This window comes from Ostrea edulis, chromosome 7 (assembly GCF_947568905.1).
Source record: "Ostrea edulis chromosome 7, xbOstEdul1.1, whole genome shotgun sequence".
NCBI lineage: Eukaryota > Metazoa > Mollusca > Bivalvia > Ostreida > Ostreidae > Ostrea > Ostrea edulis.
In genome coordinates, this window is record NC_079170.1 from 1279458 (window position 1) to 1299039 (window position 19582).

A 19582-nucleotide genomic window follows, 5' to 3' on the forward strand; every position below is an offset into this window, starting at 1 on the left:
TGGTGACTGTAGGTGGAAAGGATAACGCTTTAGAGCCCGGAAACCATTGTGTCTACTGACGGACAGAGACAATAAGATTCCTGTAACCCAAACCCCCCCCCCCCCCCCCCCCCCCCACCTTTGTTGCGGGAGGTATGAAAATAAATTTCATGTTTGAAAATACATAAAATAATTTTTTTTTATTCTGTATATACATACATACAAACATACATACATAAGATACCAAGGATAACCCATTAAGCTCGAAAGCTTATTTCCAATGGGGTCCTTTTGATGCATGGATGTTTGCGCTAGGGGGTCATTTATGTGGGAGGAAACCAGAGTACCCAGAGGAAACCCACGTGTCCGAGCGGATGACCGCCATACCCTCTCACCTACAACCACTGCCGATCACGGGGATCGAACTCAGGTCGCAGTGGTGTGAAGCGAGAGTGCTACCTCTGCGCTACCCAGACACCCAAATACATCAGGGTTTAATTATGACACTTCAAGCCAGCATACTTTTCCTTAAGTGCCAACACACTGCATGACGTAAGCTGGCATGAAGCACCACAATTCACATCCTCCTGTACATGTATTTTCAAAATGAAATTTATTTGGACTATATATACTCTGGAGTGATAATACCTTTGGGATCTTTCACAATATCCACCAGAACAGTTAGTTTTCCCGTCTTCATGTCACACTGTAAAACAACCACAGTCACCATACAATAAGCATCATCAGAATGAATGCGGTAGATAGATCTTATCTCTATTTAGTAAACAATGACATGTACATACTACAACAAACTGTCGGAACAAAATATAATGCCATTATAGCATCAAAAATAAAATAACAGTGATTCAGAATTAAAAATATTATTTCTTGGGATCGAGTATATCATACTTTTCAAATGATAAAAGAATGACAAATTAAAACCCCCGAAGCTTATTTCCACTGGGGTCCACTAACAGTGAACGCAGTAAAATGTCCAAGAACATACATGAGAAAATATATACACCTTCTCCCAAAATTGATATCTACATGATATAATACGCTAACCTTTTGACCTCAAAGTCAATAGGGTCATCTTCTATACCTATGAAATTTAATGGCTATTTTATCATTAAAAGATTCTTAAATTCCATATAAATATGTCACATAACAATTACTATATGCATGCAAAAGAACCCAATGACATTTGACCCTTTCACTAGAAATCAATAGGGGTCATCTACTAGAACAATCGTAACTACTCGGCTATTTCCGTAACCGCAAATGAACCTCGTATGCAGATTGACGCCATCAGAGTTGGTTGCTACATTGTATGTGTACACAAATTAATGTAACTATGACGTCACAGTCTTATGTTACAATATGAAACGCGAGCTTTCAAATGCATTTAAAATGTCATATATATCTAAGGTATTCTACCACTATCATTTTCCACTAAGTTCATGTTTATGTAATAGAGTGAATAAGACGTTAATAATACCAAAACTGAATCTGTGGGGAAAATTTAAATAACACACTATGGAGGGATTCGGTTCTGGCCTTTTAACCTCATCCACAGGCGCGCTTCCGGCGAAGAAATGCATCGATTTGATGCAATTCTTGCGCCGTCGATCCACGTCCGAGTCTTCTTACCAGTTACGAAAAAGGATGAGCGCGTGATCCGATTGCTACTAGAAAAGACCAACCTGCCTATGAAGTTTGATTACCATTGATAAACATAAGATTCTCTAGTTATCAGTGGAACAACTGATGAATGCACCTGAGAGTAACCTTTGACCTTTTGACCTGAAAATCAATAGCAGTCATCTGGTTGTAATGGCGTAATCTCTGCTGACAGACGCAGTGATGTATATGTGACTTTCTCCCTCAAAAGGGAGCATGAGAGAGAGAAAGAGAGAGAGAGAGAGAGAATACCATCATCAGTCTAGAACATTGGTAGTGTGGGCCCCCAATAGCGTTGTCTAAGTAAATCAACTTTGATCCATCTGGACTCAATCTTGGCAGCCAGCTTGCTCTGTTTTCTTCACTGAGTTGCTCTGTTTGGATTTGTACAGAACATAAATTTCACTGTTGTTCAATAACGGATAGCAAAAAAAACTATTTGATGTTTTATGTTGTTAAAACTAAACTTACTGATGGTTGATGTTTTCAAGTCCAAAAGGTAAATTGCTGACCTACAAGATTACAAAAAAAGATTCATTAACCATTATTAACAACTCCAATGTGCAAAGTTAGTGATAGACCAACAGACAAAATCTATAGGAAATATGTCCGGTCTATAGCAAGGTGAATATGTCATGACCGGTTTGCCTATAGAGTGAACTAATGCAATATCTTCAAGACAGTTACACATTTTTGACATTCTGTAATTGAATAATCATTTAATTGCTTCTAAACTATCATCAAAGAATAAACAGTGCTGTAAATAATTTAATCAAAATGAAGTTATATATCTGTCTCAAGTTATGAAAGAAATTAAAGATCTCTGTTACTATATTGTTCGTCTGTAGTGAATCAGTCAGGTCAACAGAAAGTGAAATCGTGGTCTAGTGAATCAGTCAGGTCAACAGAAAGTGAAATCGTGGTCTAGTGAATCAGTCAGGTCAACAGAAAGTGAAATCGTGGTCTAGTGAATCAGTCAGGTCAACAGAAAGTGAAATCGTGGTCTAGTGAATCAGTCAGGTCAACAGAAAGTGAAATCGTGGTCTAGTGAATCAGTCAGGTCAACAGAAAGTGAAATCGTGGTCTAGTGAATCAGTCAGGTCAACAGAAAGTGAAATCGCGGTCTAGTGAATCAGTCAGGTCAACAGAAAGTGAAATCGTGGTCTAGTGAATCAGTCAGGTCAACAGAAAGTGAAATCGTGGTCTAGTGAATCAGTCAGGTCAACAGAAAGTGAAATCGCGGTCTAGTGAATCAGTCAGGTCAACAGAAAGTGAAATCGTGGTCTAGTGAATCAGTCAGGTCAACAGAAAGTGAAATCGTGGTCTAGTGAATCAGTCAGGTCAACAGAAAGTGAAATCGCGGTCTAGTGAATCAGTCAGGTCAACAGAAAGTGAAATCGTGGTCTAGTGAATCAGTCAGGTCAACAGAAAGTGAAATCGCGGTCTAGTGAATCAGTCAGGTCAACAGAAAGTGAAATCGTGGTCTAGTGAATCAGTCAGGTCAACAGAAAGTGAAATCGTGGTCTAGTGAATCAGTCAGGTCAACAGAAAGTGAAATCGTGGTCTAGTGAATCAGTCAGGTCAACAGAAAGTGAAATCGTGGTCTAGTGAATCAGTCAGGTCAACAGAAAGTGAAATCGTGGTCTAGTGAATCAGTCAGGTCAACAGAAAGTGAAATCGTGGTCTAGTGAATCAGTCAGGTCAACAGAAAGTGAAATCGTGGTCTAGTGAATCAGTCAGGTCAACAGAAAGTGAAATCGTGGTCTAGTGAATCAGTCAGGTCAACAGAAAGTGAAATCGCGGTCTAGTGAATCAGTCAGGTCAACAGAAAGTGAAATCGCGGTCTAGTGAATCAGTCAGGTCAACAGAAAGTGAAATCGCGGTCTAGTGAATCAGTCAGGTCAACAGAAAGTGAAATCGCGGTCTAGTGAATCAGTCAGGTCAACAGAAAGTGAAATCGCGGTCTAGTGAATCAGTCAGGTCAACAGAAAGTGAAATCGCGGTCTAGTGAATCAGTCAGGTCAACAGAAAGTGAAATCGCGGTCTAGTGAATCAGTCAGGTCAACAGAAAGTGAAATCGCGGTCTAGTGAATCAGTCAGGTCAACAGAAAGTGAAATCGTGGTCTAGTGAATCAGTCAGGTCAACAGAAAGTGAAATCGTGGTCTAGTGAATCAGTCAGGTCAACAGAAAGTGAAATCGTGGTCTAGTGAATCAGTCAGGTCAACAGAAAGTGAAATCGTGGTCTAGTGAATCAGTCAGGTCAACAGAAAGTGAAATCGTGGTCTAGTGAATCAGTCAGGTCAACAGAAAGTGAAATCGTGGTCTAGTGAATCAGTCAGGTCAACAGAAAGTGAAATCGTGGTCTGTAGTGAATCAGTCAGGTCAACAGAAAGTGAAATCGTGGTCTAGTGAATCAGTCAGGTCAACAGAAAGTGAAATCGTGGTCTAGTGAATCAGTCAGGTCAACAGAAAGTGAAATCGTGGTCTAGTGAATCAGTCAGGTCAACAGAAAGTGAAATCGCGGTCTAGTGAATCAGTCAGGTCAACAGAAAGTGAAATCGCGGTCTAGTGAATCAGTCAGGTCAACAGAAAGTGAAATCGCGGTCTAGTGAATCAGTCAGGTCAACAGAAAGTGAAATCGCGGTCTAGTGAATCAGTCAGGTCAACAGAAAGTGAAATCGCGGTCTAGTGAATCAGTCAGGTCAACAGAAAGTGAAATCGCGGTCTAGTGAATCAGTCAGGTCAACAGAAAGTGAAATCGCGGTCTAGTGAATCAGTCAGGTCAACAGAAAGTGAAATCGCGGTCTAGTGAATCAGTCAGGTCAACAGAAAGTGAAATCGCGGTCTAGTGAATCAGTCAGGTCAACAGAAAGTGAAATCGCGGTCTAGTGAATCAGTCAGGTCAACAGAAAGTGAAATCGCGGTCTAGTGAATCAGTCAGGTCAACAGAAAGTGAAATCGCGGTCTAGTGAATCAGTCAGGTCAACAGAAAGTGAAATCGCGGTCTAGTGAATCAGTCAGGTCAACAGAAAGTGAAATCGCGGTCTAGTGAATCAGTCAGGTCAACAGAAAGTGAAATCGCGGTCTAGTGAATCAGTCAGGTCAACAGAAAGTGAAATCGCGGTCTAGTGAATCAGTCAGGTCAACAGAAAGTGAAATCGCGGTCTAGTGAATCAGTCAGGTCAACAGAAAGTGAAATCGCGGTCTAGTGAATCAGTCAGGTCAACAGAAAGTGAAATCGTGGTCTAGTGAATCAGTCAGGTCAACAGAAAGTGAAATCGTGGTCTAGTGAATCAGTCAGGTCAACAGAAAGTGAAATCGTGGTCTAGTGAATCAGTCAGGTCAACAGAAAGTGAAATCGTGGTCTAGTGAATCAGTTAGGTCAACAGAAAGTGAAATCGTGGTCTAGTGAATCAGTTAGGTCAACAGAAAGTGAAATCGTGGTCTAGTGAATCAGTCAGGTCAACAGAAAGTGAAATCGTGGTCTAGTGAATCAGTCAGGTCAACAGAAAGTGAAATCGTGGTCTAGTGAATCAGTCAGGTCAACAGAAAGTGAAATCGTGGTCTAGTGAATCAGTCAGGTCAACAGAAAGTGAAATCGTGGTCTAGTGAATCAGTCAGGTCAACAGAAAGTGAAATCGCGGTCTAGTGAATCAGTCAGGTCAACAGAAAGTGAAATCGCGGTCTAGTGAATCAGTCAGGTCAACAGAAAGTGAAATCGCGGTCTAGTGAATCAGTCAGGTCAACAGAAAGTGAAATCGCGGTCTAGTGAATCAGTCAGGTCAACAGAAAGTGAAATCGCGGTCTAGTGAATCAGTCAGGTCAACAGAAAGTGAAATCGCGGTCTAGTGAATCAGTCAGGTCAACAGAAAGTGAAATCGTGGTCTAGTGAATCAGTCAGGTCAACAGAAAGTGAAATCGCGGTCTAGTGAATCAGTCAGGTCAACAGAAAGTGAAATCGCGGTCTAGTGAATCAGTCAGGTCAACAGAAAGTGAAATCGCGGTCTAGTGAATCAGTCAGGTCAACAGAAAGTGAAATCGCGGTCTAGTGAATCAGTCAGGTCAACAGAAAGTGAAATCGCGGTCTAGTGAATCAGTCAGGTCAACAGAAAGTGAAATCGCGGTCTAGTGAATCAGTCAGGTCAACAGAAAGTGAAATCGTGGTCTAGTGAATCAGTCAGGTCAACAGAAAGTGAAATCGTGGTCTAGTGAATCAGTCAGGTCAACAGAAAGTGAAATCGTGGTCTAGTGAATCAGTCAGGTCAACAGAAAGTGAAATCGTGGTCTAGTGAATCAGTCAGGTCAACAGAAAGTGAAATCGTGGTCTAGTGAATCAGTCAGGTCAACAGAAAGTGAAATCGTGGTCTAGTGAATCAGTCAGGTCAACAGAAAGTGAAATCGTGGTCTAGTGAATCAGTCAGGTCAACAGAAAGTGAAATCGTGGTCTAGTGAATCAGTCAGGTCAACAGAAAGTGAAATCGTGGTCTAGTGAATCAGTTAGGTCAACAGAAAGTGAAATCGTGGTCTAGTGAATCAGTCAGGTCAACAGAAAGTGAAATCGTGGTCTAGTGAATCAGTCAGGTCAACAGAAAGTGAAATCGTGGTCTAGTGAATCAGTCAGGTCAACAGAAAGTGAAATCGTGGTCTAGTGAATCAGTCAGGTCAACAGAAAGTGAAATCGTGGTCTAGTGAATCAGTCAGGTCAACAGAAAGTGAAATCGTGGTCTAGTGAATCAGTTAGGTCAACAGAAAGTGAAATCGTGGTCTAGTGAATCAGTCAGGTCAACAGAAAGTGAAATCGTGGTCTAGTGAATCAGTCAGGTCAACAGAAAGTGAAATCGTGGTCTAGTGAATCAGTCAGGTCAACAGAAAGTGAAATCGTGGTCTAGTAAATCAGTCAGGTCAACAGAAAGTGAAATCGTGGTCTAGTGAATCAGTCAGGTCAACAGAAAGTGAAATCGTGGTCTGTAGTAAATCAGTCAGGTCAACAGAAAGTGAAATCGTGGTCTGTAGTGAATCAGTCAGGTCAACAGAAAGTGAAATCGTGGTCTAGTGAATCAGTCAGGTCAACAGAAAGTGAAATCGTGGTCTAGTGAATCAGTCAGGTCAACAGAAAGTGAAATCGTGGTCTAGTAAATCAGTCAGGTCAACAGAAAGTGAAATCGTGGTCTAGTAAATCAGTCAGGTCAACAGAAAGTGAAATCGTGGTCTGTAGTAAATCAGTCAGGTCAACAGAAAGTGAAATCGTGGTCTGTAGTAAATCAGTCAGGTCAACAGAAAGTGAAATCGTGGTCTAGTAAATCAGTCAGGTCAACAGAAAGTGAAATCGTGGTCTAGTAAATCAGTCAGGTCAACAGAAAGTGAAATCGTGGTCTGTAGTAAATCAGTCAGGTCAACAGAAAGTGAAATCGTGGTCTAGTGAATCAGTCAGGTCAACAGAAAGTGAAATCGTGGTCTAGTAAATCAGTCAGGTCAACAGAAAGTGAAATCGTGGTCTAGTGAATCAGTCAGGTCAACAGAAAGTGAAATCGTGGTCTAGTGAATCAGTCAGGTCAACAGAAAGTGAAATCGTGGTCTAGTGAATCAGTCAGGTCAACAGAAAGTGAAATCGTGGTCTGTAGTGAATCAGTCAGGTCAACAGAATTTGAAATCATGGTCTAGACCAATTGTCTTTAGTAAAGAAAAGTAAGTTTTGCACCTTGCAGCTCAAAGTTTCTATGAAAAATCTGGAAACATGTAAAGTTTTTACATTGATTGACATAAACTACAATATCTATAAATAGAACTTGCTTTCTGATTGGACAGTAGGTCAGTCCCAGCCGGTATGGTTCTTGCTTCCAACCCACAAACACCAATTCATCCTTTGGAGTCCAGATGGCCTAGTAAACATTTAAGAAGTCAGTGGGATGGTACATCAATAAAAAATTATCACTATTATTATTATTGTAGTATAGGAGAGAGGAGAAAATCTTTGGCTGGACAGGGAATTGAACTCGGGACCGCTGCATTACTAGTCAGGTGCTCTAACCACTGAGCTATCCAGGCTGATATCCATGGTCCGTATAGCCCTAATTACTACATTCCTCCCTCCTTAAATATCTTGACACTTGAAGTCATCAACTCAGGATCGTAATCCCCATGCAGGCATTTTCACCCGTCAGTTGCAGGGGCGGGTCTATGGCACCTTTAAAACATTTTTGTTATGCAATCCTTTGTCTTTTTAGGCTTTTATATAGAAGAAAGTCCCCTTGTAGTGAAAAGGTTACCTGTAGGTGTCCAATAAGTTGACAATTGCTGTCTATTATTTTTAAGAATGGACAGATACTGTCCGTTCTTAAAAATAATGGACAGTAATTGTCAACTTATTGGACAGTGCCAGGTAAACCCAATAACTTATTTGACGTCTACAGGTGGGCTGAAAATAAGAGAAAGACAATATGTTTGTCAAGAGATATAAATTTGATTTTAAATTCCCTACAAGTAAGAATCAACACAGATATCGGAAAAATCACTGAAACACTTAAAATGATATTTCCCCTTTAAGTTACTAGAATTCTCTGCTTCAACTTTAAGATTTATAATTTTTAAAATTCCATTGGCCATTATTATATCACATCAAAACTTAAATTTGAAAGACATATTTCCATACTGTATTTGAATTTCGCTGAATTCAGAGGCACATTCCAAAACTTCTTCACAATGCTTTTTTAATGTTTTTTTTTATTAGCATATCCTAATTCTGAATTATTATTTTCACTTTCATGAATAATTTCATTTAACAAGTTGGGCGTATTGAGTTCTTTTGGCTGGTATTAATTATTTCCTCATCCAAATATTCGAAAACACAATGCTTTTTAAAATCAAAATTTGGCTCAATAACTTTCTCACCTTCCATATCCAGAATATAACGCTCATTAAGATAATATTTGCAGCACTTTCATTAAAAATCCTTAAATTTTGATTGTGCAATGAAAATGCTCTCCCCATCAGTGGAAGACATGTTGATATGGCTCAGTACTATAGAGTGAGTGAATATAAAATCTGCAGTACAAGACTACTTATGCGACACTGTCCAATAAGTGAACAAAAGAAACCGACTTCTACACAAGACTGGTTATATTGTCAGACTATTCAAAATAGCTTTATTCATAATTACCATTGTCAGTGGATTTACCTGAGACTGTCCATTCTTAGAACAAAAGATGTTACAGTTATGTTTTAAGTAGGATATAAGCCTCAAACTGTCCATTCTACGAGCCTCGATCAGTTCTTTCTCTCACAGAACGGACAGTTTTTGGCTTATATCCTTTACGTAGTGTATATATATATATATATATATGTATATATATATATATATATATATATATATATATATAAAAATGTAGTATATATAGGAGAGAGGAGAAAATCTTTGGCTGGACCGGGAATCGAACCCGGGACCCCTGCATTACTAGTCAGGTGCTCTAACCACTGAGCTATCCAGGCCGATATCCACGGTCCGTATAGCCCCAATTACTACATTATCATTATTATCATTATTTTATTCATTTATAAAGCGCAGAATTACATTTAGTTTCTATTAGAATTACATTTAGTTTCTATTAGAATTACAGATAGTTTCTATTAGAATTACAGATAGTTTCTATTAGAATTACAGATAGTTTCTATTAGAATTACAGATAGTTTGCGCTGATGTGTAACAGGAATGGAGAAAATTTAAGGCTGGACCGGGAATCAAAACCAGGACCCCTTCTGGTGCTCTATCCACCGACTTATCCAAGCTCATATCCGTGGTCCATATAATCCAAACAACTACTCATATATCTTTCAATATTTCAATTCCCTATATATTACAAGCTCTTTGCAAAATTAATTTCAAAGTCTACCAGCACAGCACAAAGTATTAACTGAATGGCATAATGTTATACTGTATTACCTGTCCAACAGAGAGATCACTGGGAATGGTGTCCAGCGTGTTTATATCCCCACTCTCTAGGTCCAGGACATTTAACGCCAGATTGTGTTTACTTATCAGCTGTTCTCCCCAGTCCTGCTTGAAGTCATGCTCGTGACCCTAACAATAAAACAAAACATACTCAGGTCACTGGAAAAACACAGCTTACAAAATTTGAAATTAGATCCAATTTATTTGTATTTTAAATTTCTAAAGATCTATAAGTAGCAACAACCATGCTCGCTAGGTGGCGCGTCATGTTCTATTTCTATTTCTACAGGAAAAGTGGGACGAGGTTCCACCCATTTTTTACGGGCTAGTATGGATAAACCTAGAGCCTACGAATGATGCGAAGTTGTCATGATCGTTCGAATCTAAAATAGCTATATTTAGCGTATCTCACGTAATTAGGCACATTCCAGAAAATTCCTTTGAGATTGAAGCGATTAAGCAGAGCGAGTATATGTAAACATTTACTTAACGGTGAAATACGCAACAAAGAGTGACATATTAATACATTTTATGCATGAATAAATTATACTGAGGTCAAACATGGACGATAATTGCCCGTGTTCATATAGTATTTGATTGATTTAGATATCCAGGGAAAGATAACTCCCATTATCACGCCTCAGACAAAATTGTTGAAATCTAATTGGTCAGATCTTGGTCACATGACGCTGTGAAAAAAACCGTATCATGCGAGTAAAATCCATATTGGGCTAGTAATTTTATTTATAGTCGGGTTCGACTTGCAGCCGTGTCAAAAGTAAAGACATTTGACTAAGTTGTATGATATAGACCCCCACATATACAGTTAGAGGTCTTCGACGTGATAAATTCGTTACACAGTTAGTTAGTGACCTGATACGGAAAAATACATGGTGTGAAAAGAAAACCCGTATCGGGCGAGGCGAAGCTCTAATATTATTAACGTACTCACAACGTACCGGTGGTATACATTAATACAATGTTTATACATTTTTGAATGATGAGTGAATCTTTATTTTCATCAGAATCTTTTCCATCACACTCACAGACCAGGTCCCCATACCCCTACCAGTGTCAATCTGTGACTGATAGCAGTGCGGTATTTAATTTGATATAGTCTAGAAGAAATTCGAAATATGGTAGTGACATTTCTTCCTCACTGAATTAGCTGGATTTTTAGCGTTTAAAGAAAAGTGGGGCATGGACTGGGGGGTTAAAAATGCTATTTGCCAAATTTTCAACAATATTAATTACAAGGCAAGGCAAAAGGGGTCATAAGCTACAGATGATGCAATTTTCTTAATTAGTGACTTACTTACAGATAAATCAGGGACCTATATACTATAGTTAGTATATAGGTCCCTAGATAAATAAAGTAACTTACAAATATTTTATTTATTTATTTATCTATCATTTCATTTCATTTTTTTTTTTAATATCATGGTTTGTACTTGAAGAGTTATCGCAATAAAGTGACATTAATTATTAGTGTTACAAAAAAATCTGATCATGCAGTTTTTAAATTTCTGAATTTTGAAAAAATAAATAATAGATTCTGATACCACTCAGCCCCCCGACTGGCCAGAGAATTCTGCTTCTGTCAATTCTGATGCAACTAGCTCAGCCCCCAGACTGGCCAGAGAGTCCACTGTTTCGGTAAATTCTGATAATGATGCAACTCAGCCCCCCCCCCCCCCCCTGCTCTACCAGAAGTTCTCGGAAAAGACCTGTTGATGTTTAATAAATCAGTTTTCCTATCAATTTTACTTTTGCTCCTGTTCATCAGTTCATTAGGCTATGGCCCAATCTGATTAAATTTAAGATCGTTGATCCGCTCCGTATTCCTCTTCCTTTCCTGTATCTGTGAAGTCCAGAGGTGAGATATATTCTTTCCAAAACAACTAAGAATGTTCATGGAACAATTTAGTATTAATTGTTTTCCTTTTATGTTGTATGCCTTATTTCAAGAAATAACTTTCAAGTCACTTTTTAATGTGAAATGGAACATTTTCAATTTTTGACAACCTAACGGTAGGGGTGTTTAAGACACTATACCTCATTTTCTGTAAGGAAGTGGAGTAAAAGGAATTCAGAATTGGATTCAGCATACTCAAAATTGGTAATTACACCTGCTTTTTATTGTTTTGGGTAATGGTGTTTCAAGAAATAAAGTTGGGTCACTTTTTGATGCGAAATGAAACATTTTCCGTTTTTGGCAACCTGACGGTAGGGGTGTTTAAGACACTATACCTCATTTTCTGTAAGGAAGTGGAGTAAAAGGAATTCAGAATTGGATTCAGCATACTCAAAATTGGTAATTGCACCTGATTTTTATTGTTTTGGGTAATTTTAAAAAAATGGGTGGTGGTTGCTACTATAAGGCTTGACAATCACGTTGTTCCTCTCCATCCTATACAGCGGTATATATATCCAGAACACAATTTGCAGCCTGTCTATAAATAACCGTAAACCATCCCTAACCATGTTTTCTTTTTGTGCCATCAAATTTCATGATTTTGCCAAACACGATTTTCTTTGTACATAATTTCCAGACAACTTATGTCCCTTTAATTCATTCATCTAGAATAAAAACTTTGTGTTTTACTATGATCATTACAAAATTTCATGATCATTTCGGAACCAGCGGACTGTCTACAGACACTGAATAAAAGTACCAGAATGGTAAAAAATATCTCACTATTTTCTCACATTATTGCATTATTGTACGCCATCACAACATTAATCCTCTTTAATGATAAAGCAATATTCTAACGTTTCAATAGTATTCATTTTTACAAGTTGACTTAAAAACATTTTGAGTGTACATGTATATTTTGAAGGAAAAAATATTTTACATGAAAATTATGGTGTTAGAGAATTTTTACAGTTCTAGTACTTCTGACTACTGCCTGTATATTTACCCTGACCGGGGGTTCTCCATCAGTTTTCTCTCCTGCTTTGGTATCAAAGAATGACACCATCTTGGGTGGCTTCCTCTCTGCTACGTATAACAGCTTTGTCTCATCTTTAGACCAATGCAGACTCCCAAACTGACCTGCAGAGGAATGGAAGAACAAGCTCAATGACATAAAAAAAAATCAAATTTGGGTCTTAGATACACCAAATTATTCAATATTCTTTTATACAGTATAAGAAAAAAATTCAAAACTCCCTCTTTAATATCAATATCTAAGGTTTGTTTTTCAAGTTTAATAAATCTGTATCTCACACCACAAGACAACAACAACAACAACAACAACAACAAACAACAAACAACAACAACAAACTTATCATACTGAAGACAGTTTTATTAGCTGCTTTAGAATACTTAAGGATCTTGAAACTACCGGCTAAATACTTTAGACATTTATTGACTTAAGACAAAACATGGCTTAAAGGGACTGATTCATGATTTTCCCCAAAATTGTCTTTTTCACTTTTAATGATCAAAATCTACTGTCTAATGTGTTTAAAAGGTAGAGAGTTTATTATTTGTTTTGTAAACAAAGATTGCGGTATGATATTGTTTACGAAATTTTCAAAAGAAATGTATATCGATCTAAGTTTATTATATCTTTCACATTTCAAACATTTTTAGGGTAAAATGTGTCATCTAAAAGTTAAAATTTGTGACTACGCAAAATTAAGATGCTTTATATTACAAAATCAATATTTCACTTGCTTGTTTGTAAACATAAAATGACTCGAGTCTTTGCTTACATAACACAGATTTAAAAAATATTGCTTTTATTCTTGCATTCAGAAGGTCCTAATTTTGGCTGTCAAAATTAAATGAGTTATATTTTTAATGTTTAACATCAAAAATGAAAAATATTTTTATCAAAAATTGTGAACCAGTCCCTTTAAGATATTAAGATATACATTACCATCCTTAGTGCAGATCTTCCCATGTTTTTCTTTGCCCAAGACATCAAACTGCTTGATCTTTTTACAATGATTCCAAATCTGTTGGGGTAAATGAGATCTATATATATATATATATATATATATATATATATATATATTCTATAATTTTTCTCCAGATGGATTGATCTTCAGTTGTAAACTAGAGCTGTCCTAACGTACCTATATCCCTCACAGGGCACATCCAAAACTAGAGCTGTCCTAACGTACCTATATCCCTCACAGGGCACATCCAAAACTTAGTCTATTTAGCTTACATCCACTTCTCTAAAGAGAATAATCAAAAATTGGATACATTTCAAAAACCATAAAATCAAAAGGGGTCATTTTTACAGTCACACCAGGTGAAAGGGAAATCATTACAAACCAGCACACCAATGGCCCCGAAATTGTTTTCCTATCTTAAGAGTCCAGTTTGCTTGGCCTGTGACCTTTTGACCCCAAAATCGATAGGGATCACCCTCATCCCACAACAAACCTATGAATCAAGTATGCAGAAGGAAAATCACTTAAAGCCTAGAAATAATTTTTCTAAATCAGTGCCTGTTGCACTTGACCTTTGACCTCAAAATTACTAGCAATGATTGTCATATTCTAATCTCATGTATGCATCATTTGTGAATGTAAAATCAAGTACAGTGGAATCATCATTGTTCGTGGGGGACTGACGTTCGTGGATTTCGTGGGTCACTCTTACCCACGAATTTACGTGTCCTCGAATATTTTTTTAAACCAAGTAGAGTTATCTTTCCTAGTGACATCGTATCGCCTACCCACGAGATTACGTTCTCATGAACCAGCAAAATTTTGCTTACCCACGAACATTGGCCCCCACAAATTAAAATGATTCCACAGTTGCTGTAATTAAATATCAGCTTTAACCACAATATCAGTTTTAACCACTTAACTGGACTCACTAATATCAGCTTTCACCACTTAACTGGACTCACTAATATCAGCTTCAACCACTTAACTGGACTCACTAATATCAATTAACTGGACTCACTGATACCAGCTTTAACCACTTAACTGGACTCACTGATATCAGCTTTAACCACTTAACTGGACTCACTGATTTGACCTTCACAACAAAATTAGAGAAGGAATAAAATAATAGCTTTTAAAAAATTCTTCACCATTTTCTTAAATTCATGTCCAGTTTACTTGACCTTTAAACCCCAAATCAACAGCCTAGCAGTCATTTCCATACCATCAGACATCTGTGTACAAATCAACAACAGTCATTTCCATACCATCAGACGTCTGTGTACAAATCAACAGCCGTCATTTCCATACCATCAGACGTCTGTGTACAAATCAACAACAGTCATTTCCATACCATCAGACGTCTGTGTACAAATCAACAGCCGTCATTTCCATACCATCAGACGTCTGTGTACAAATCAACAACAGTCATTTCCATACCATCAGACGTCTGTGTACAAATCAACAGCCGTCATTTCCATACCATCAGACGTCTGTGTACAAATCAACAGCCGTCATTTCCATACCATCAGACATCTGTGTACAAATCAAGAGCTTAGCAGCCATTTCCATACCATCAGATGTCTGTGTACAAATCAACAGCCGTCATTTCCATACCATCAGATGTCTGTGTACATATCAACAACAGTCATTTCCATACCATCAGACATCTGTGTACATATCAACAACAGTCATTTCCATACCATCAGACGTCTGTGTACATATCAACAACAGTCATTTCCATACCATCAGACATCTGTGTACAAATCAACAACAGTCATTTCCATACCATCAGATGTCTGTGTACAAATCAACAGCCATCATTTCCATACCATCAGACATCAGTGTACATATCAACAACAGTCATTTCCATACCATCAGACATCTGTGTACAAATCAACAGCCGTCATTTCCATACCATCAGACGTCTGTGTACAAATCAACAACAGTCATTTCCATACCATCAGACGTCTGTGTACAAATCAACAGCCGTCATTTCTATACCATCAGACGTCTGTGTACAAATCAACAGTCATTTCCATACCATCAGACGTCTGTGTACAATCAACAGCCGTCATTTCTATACCATCAGACATCTGTGTACGAAATTTCACCACTATACACAAAAAGGAAAATCAGTTAATACTCCATAACTGTTTCCTTTTATTAGTATCCTGTTGACCTGCTCTTTGACCTTTTAACCCCAAAATTACTAGAGATGATCTTTAATATTCAATTGTCCCATTCACTGCTCACCATTCATATGAGTTAAATCAGTCAAAGCTTCAACAATTTACTACTTTTAAAACTAAGCAGACGACCAGATGGACGATATTCCTATATACAGTACATGTATACCTCCCAAACATTGCTGGGCATGTAAATATCAGTTAGCAGAGGACAGACATATTTTTTTGGTTTTTGGACACAAGCATTCACACTGACCAGTAGAGATGTTTTTCTGACCTACAAGAGTGCACACTGACCAGTAGAGGTGTTTCTTCTTACCTCAATGAACTGTTTCTCTTCCCCTCCTTTCTTGGGTGTAAATTTTCTAATGATCGCATTGAACTTTCCAGAGGGTGCTTCCTCATTGTACATTCTGTAAATAAGAAAACTCAGTACGTAACGTTTCCATTTCCGTCTTTACCCATACTTTAAATAATGCAATAAAAATGAGAAGCTTTTCTGTCTCCATTCGAACACAAGAGTTTATTTTCTGTTTGCCAACACTACTTTTGTTAATTATCAGTGTAAATATCATCATAAAATCAAAAGCTTTATTCAAAGGCACTAAACAGAAGCAAGAGTAACTGGAAAATATACAGCAGACCGAACATAATTATTTCTAAAAGATTTCTCCTTTTTCATAATCATTGCATCACTGACCCACGTTCTTACACATCATTATCCGTTGTTGAAATCTTTCTGTGAATTACTTCAAATTTGGCAGGACTGTTCTCAGTGACAACATAACTCTTGGTGAACTTCACCTTCTCCAATCTGTCAAGGTCACTCTGATTCCATATAGAGTTGACAGCTATCTGGTTCTGGATGCCATTATAAGAGAACCAAGCTACCACTGGTTCTGGGTGAGAAACCAGTCTCCTGTACACTTCGATGGCTGACGTTAGCTGTTTAAAGCGAACCAATTATGCTTAGTTAACTTAGTAAAACAGCTACTTATAAATGATGCATAATTTCAAATGAGACCATGCAACCTTGCGAAATTACTGAGCATTCAAGGAAATACATGTACAATGGGGAAAAACCCTCTTATGCTAACAAAGACACATCACACACCACTCTTCATTGAATATATCAAACACATTAAATATTCAGTGTCCATTTTCCTCATCTTTTAAGAAAAAACATGAAACTAAACAAAACAACCCATCACCCTCACGGAGTGACAATACGCAATTTCCAAGTTCCCCAATAGTTCTTTCCCTTTGTGGAACTCTTACGCACAGTGAGACGCAAAACATCCTTTTGTCCACACGCGGTGGATACAAATGCTTATCACTGCTTTCATATATTGCCTAAAGGATGATTACTAGACATCATGCAACTACCCAAACTGCTGGGACACACAATTTTATTAAGATTATGGGCATTTGATAATAATAAAATAGCTCATACAAAAATCGATAATCACTATCTTTCTTTGATTAAAATATCACTCATAAGGTCAGGTTAATGTATACCAAGGACTGATATAAACAAAATTTACGCTTTCAGAACTTTTATTCTCATTTAATACATAGCTAGTCTATAATATATGTATATACATCTTGTACCCATCCAAGCGTTCAACAGATTACTGAACGTACCTCCATCACAGAAGAGCTGATATCTTGGAACTTGCGTATTAGGTTATACAGTGTTGATAAGATTTTCAATGAGTACACAAATCGATATGTATAAGCTTGAGCTATATCTAGGTCATTATAGCTACCCAGGTAACCCTTGATAAATACATGTAACAGCGACTTCTCGAATTCTGAAATCTTCATCTGTTGCCACGAATCTGTTACTATGGTAGCATCACTTACCTGCGGTTACCTCGATGATAAATTTATTTAATAAATTATACATGTGTAGGGCCCTGCCTGGTTCGCCCTCGCTATGCTATAGCTTAAGGTAGATGGGCAGGTAATTTATAAACCTGGCTACAATCAAGGACCTAAGTCTAAGAAAGATGCAGCCCATGAGAAAAAATCCCACTATTCTGAAAACCAGTCGTTTTGAAATCGAATGAAAAAATACAAAACAAACTAATAATGTTCGCAAATGAAATTCTGAAATATCAGGTATAAAAAAAACACATTTCCTAAACATTATACATATAGCTGATTTCTCCGATATTATTTACAAATTAGCCTCCATATATATTCCACAACCAGGGATCGAATGCTAGAAAAATCATAGCATACCAGCACTGTCATTACTCACACTTACAAACCTTCATATCAAGGATTGTATATTGTTTAACGTCCCTCTCGAGAATATATCACTCATATGGAGACGTCACCACTGCCGGTGAAGGGCTGCAAAATTTAAGCCTATGCTCGGTGCTTATATATCACTCATATGGAGATGTCACCACAATCTGATTAAAATAAAAGTAGCGACATAACAATAACGGAGCGGATCAAAGATCTTATTTTAATCAGATTGATGTCAACACTGCCGGTGAAGGGCTGCAAAATTTAAGCCTATGCTCGGCGCTTATGGCCATTGAGCAGGGAGGGATCTTTATCGTGTAACACCTGATGTGACACGGTACCTCGGTTTTTGCGGTCTCATCCGAAGGATCGCCCCATTTAGTTGCCTCTTACGACAAGCAAGGGGGTACTGGGGACCTATTCTAACCCGGATCCCCACGGGACTCATATTAAGGAAGAGTAGTTGTAGGATATGCTTTAGGTAATGACCCACATGCTACAATCTAAACTATATGCCTACATTGTTATTTATGCTTCTAAAAAACTGATTCATTAAAGTTTAACGATGCCTTAAAGGATCCACCAAAAAACTATATGTGTAACAGGAAGGGAAAAAATTCACTGGACCAGACCTTGATTTGAACCTGGGCCCCCTGAATCTCTAGTCAGGTGGTCTAACAACTGAGCTATCTGGCCACCAGTGACTGAATACCAGGTTACACTAGAAAACAAGGTTACAAGGTAAAATGCAGGGTTACAGACCTTTCTCTCAACACCCTCTTATCTTTAAATGCAGGGTTACAGACCATTGTTTCAACATAAGAGAATAAGAAAGGTCTGTAACTCTCATAACCCTGCATTTAAAGACAAGTGGATGTTGAAACAATCGTCTGTAACCCTCATAACCCAGATAAGTGGGTGTTGAGAGAAAGGTCTGTAACTCTCACAACCTTAAAATAAAGGTGGTCGATATTTACTAGCTTTTTAGCACTATCAGACATATATGTTTGATATGCTACATGGATAAAAATATTGTCCCCATTGTAACCTGGTTACAAAATTGCCACCCGGGGAAACTGCTCCAATTTCTTGACATATCTAATGCATTAAGCTGCCCTGGAAGATCACAGACACTACTCGGTACATAATATAACCGAAATTTGTACAATTCACTAAAGCCACCATAGAAACGACCGAAGGTACAATAGTTTTCTGACCACTAGAGTCCACTCCTACAAATAGTAATTACTTATCAATAGTCCCTTTAATGGTAATTCCTGTCATTTCTTTGATAATTTCTGTAAATGACAGTAATTTAGCCTAAATTTTAGGTCATTCTAATTTTTAACTTATGCCGTTATGGCCTCTTTTTTCTTCTTTCTGCAGCTTTATCAGTCTTAAAGGCAACAACACGGACATATTTCCGTGCCAATTTCTTTTTTCGGACTAGGAAGCTCCAACTCATTCCTTGTTAAGTTATATTACAGCTGTAAATTAAATACCTTTGCATTCATTATTGAACAAGTCGAAATGAAAGTACAAAATAATTTGTACGTATAATTATTTCATTCTCAGTTTGTGCGTTGAAGCCTACATTTTCATTTATCCATTTATATTCCC

General features: G+C 37.7%; 1 protein-coding gene and 1 non-coding gene across 5 annotated transcripts in view; both read right to left on the reverse strand.

Annotated features, from left to right (window-relative positions):
* The window catches only part of LOC125655122 (acylamino-acid-releasing enzyme-like), a 43214-nt gene extending 23704 nt beyond the window's left edge, over positions 1 to 19510 (reverse strand). The window contains exons 1-10 of one of the 4 annotated variants that reach the window (XM_056142961.1): positions 19465 to 19510; positions 16416 to 16648; positions 16023 to 16116; positions 13493 to 13571; positions 12527 to 12660; positions 9597 to 9734; positions 7451 to 7539; positions 2131 to 2171; positions 1912 to 2033; positions 628 to 685 (exon numbers count right to left, since the gene is read on the reverse strand). In XM_056142961.1, coding sequence (XP_055998936.1) covers positions 628 to 685; positions 1912 to 2033; positions 2131 to 2171; positions 7451 to 7539; positions 9597 to 9734; positions 12527 to 12660; positions 13493 to 13571; positions 16023 to 16116; positions 16416 to 16648; positions 19465 to 19476 — 1000 coding nt within the window. In that variant the 5' untranslated portion in view covers positions 19477 to 19510. The other 3 variants (XM_056142963.1, XM_056142962.1, XM_056142960.1) reach the window with 3 other exon arrangements.
* On the reverse strand, positions 9073 to 9146 carry Trnat-agu (transfer RNA threonine (anticodon AGU)). Its single transcript has one exon. It is a non-coding gene; the product is annotated as a tRNA-Thr (tRNA).
* Positions 19511 to 19582: the final 72 nt, after the last annotated feature.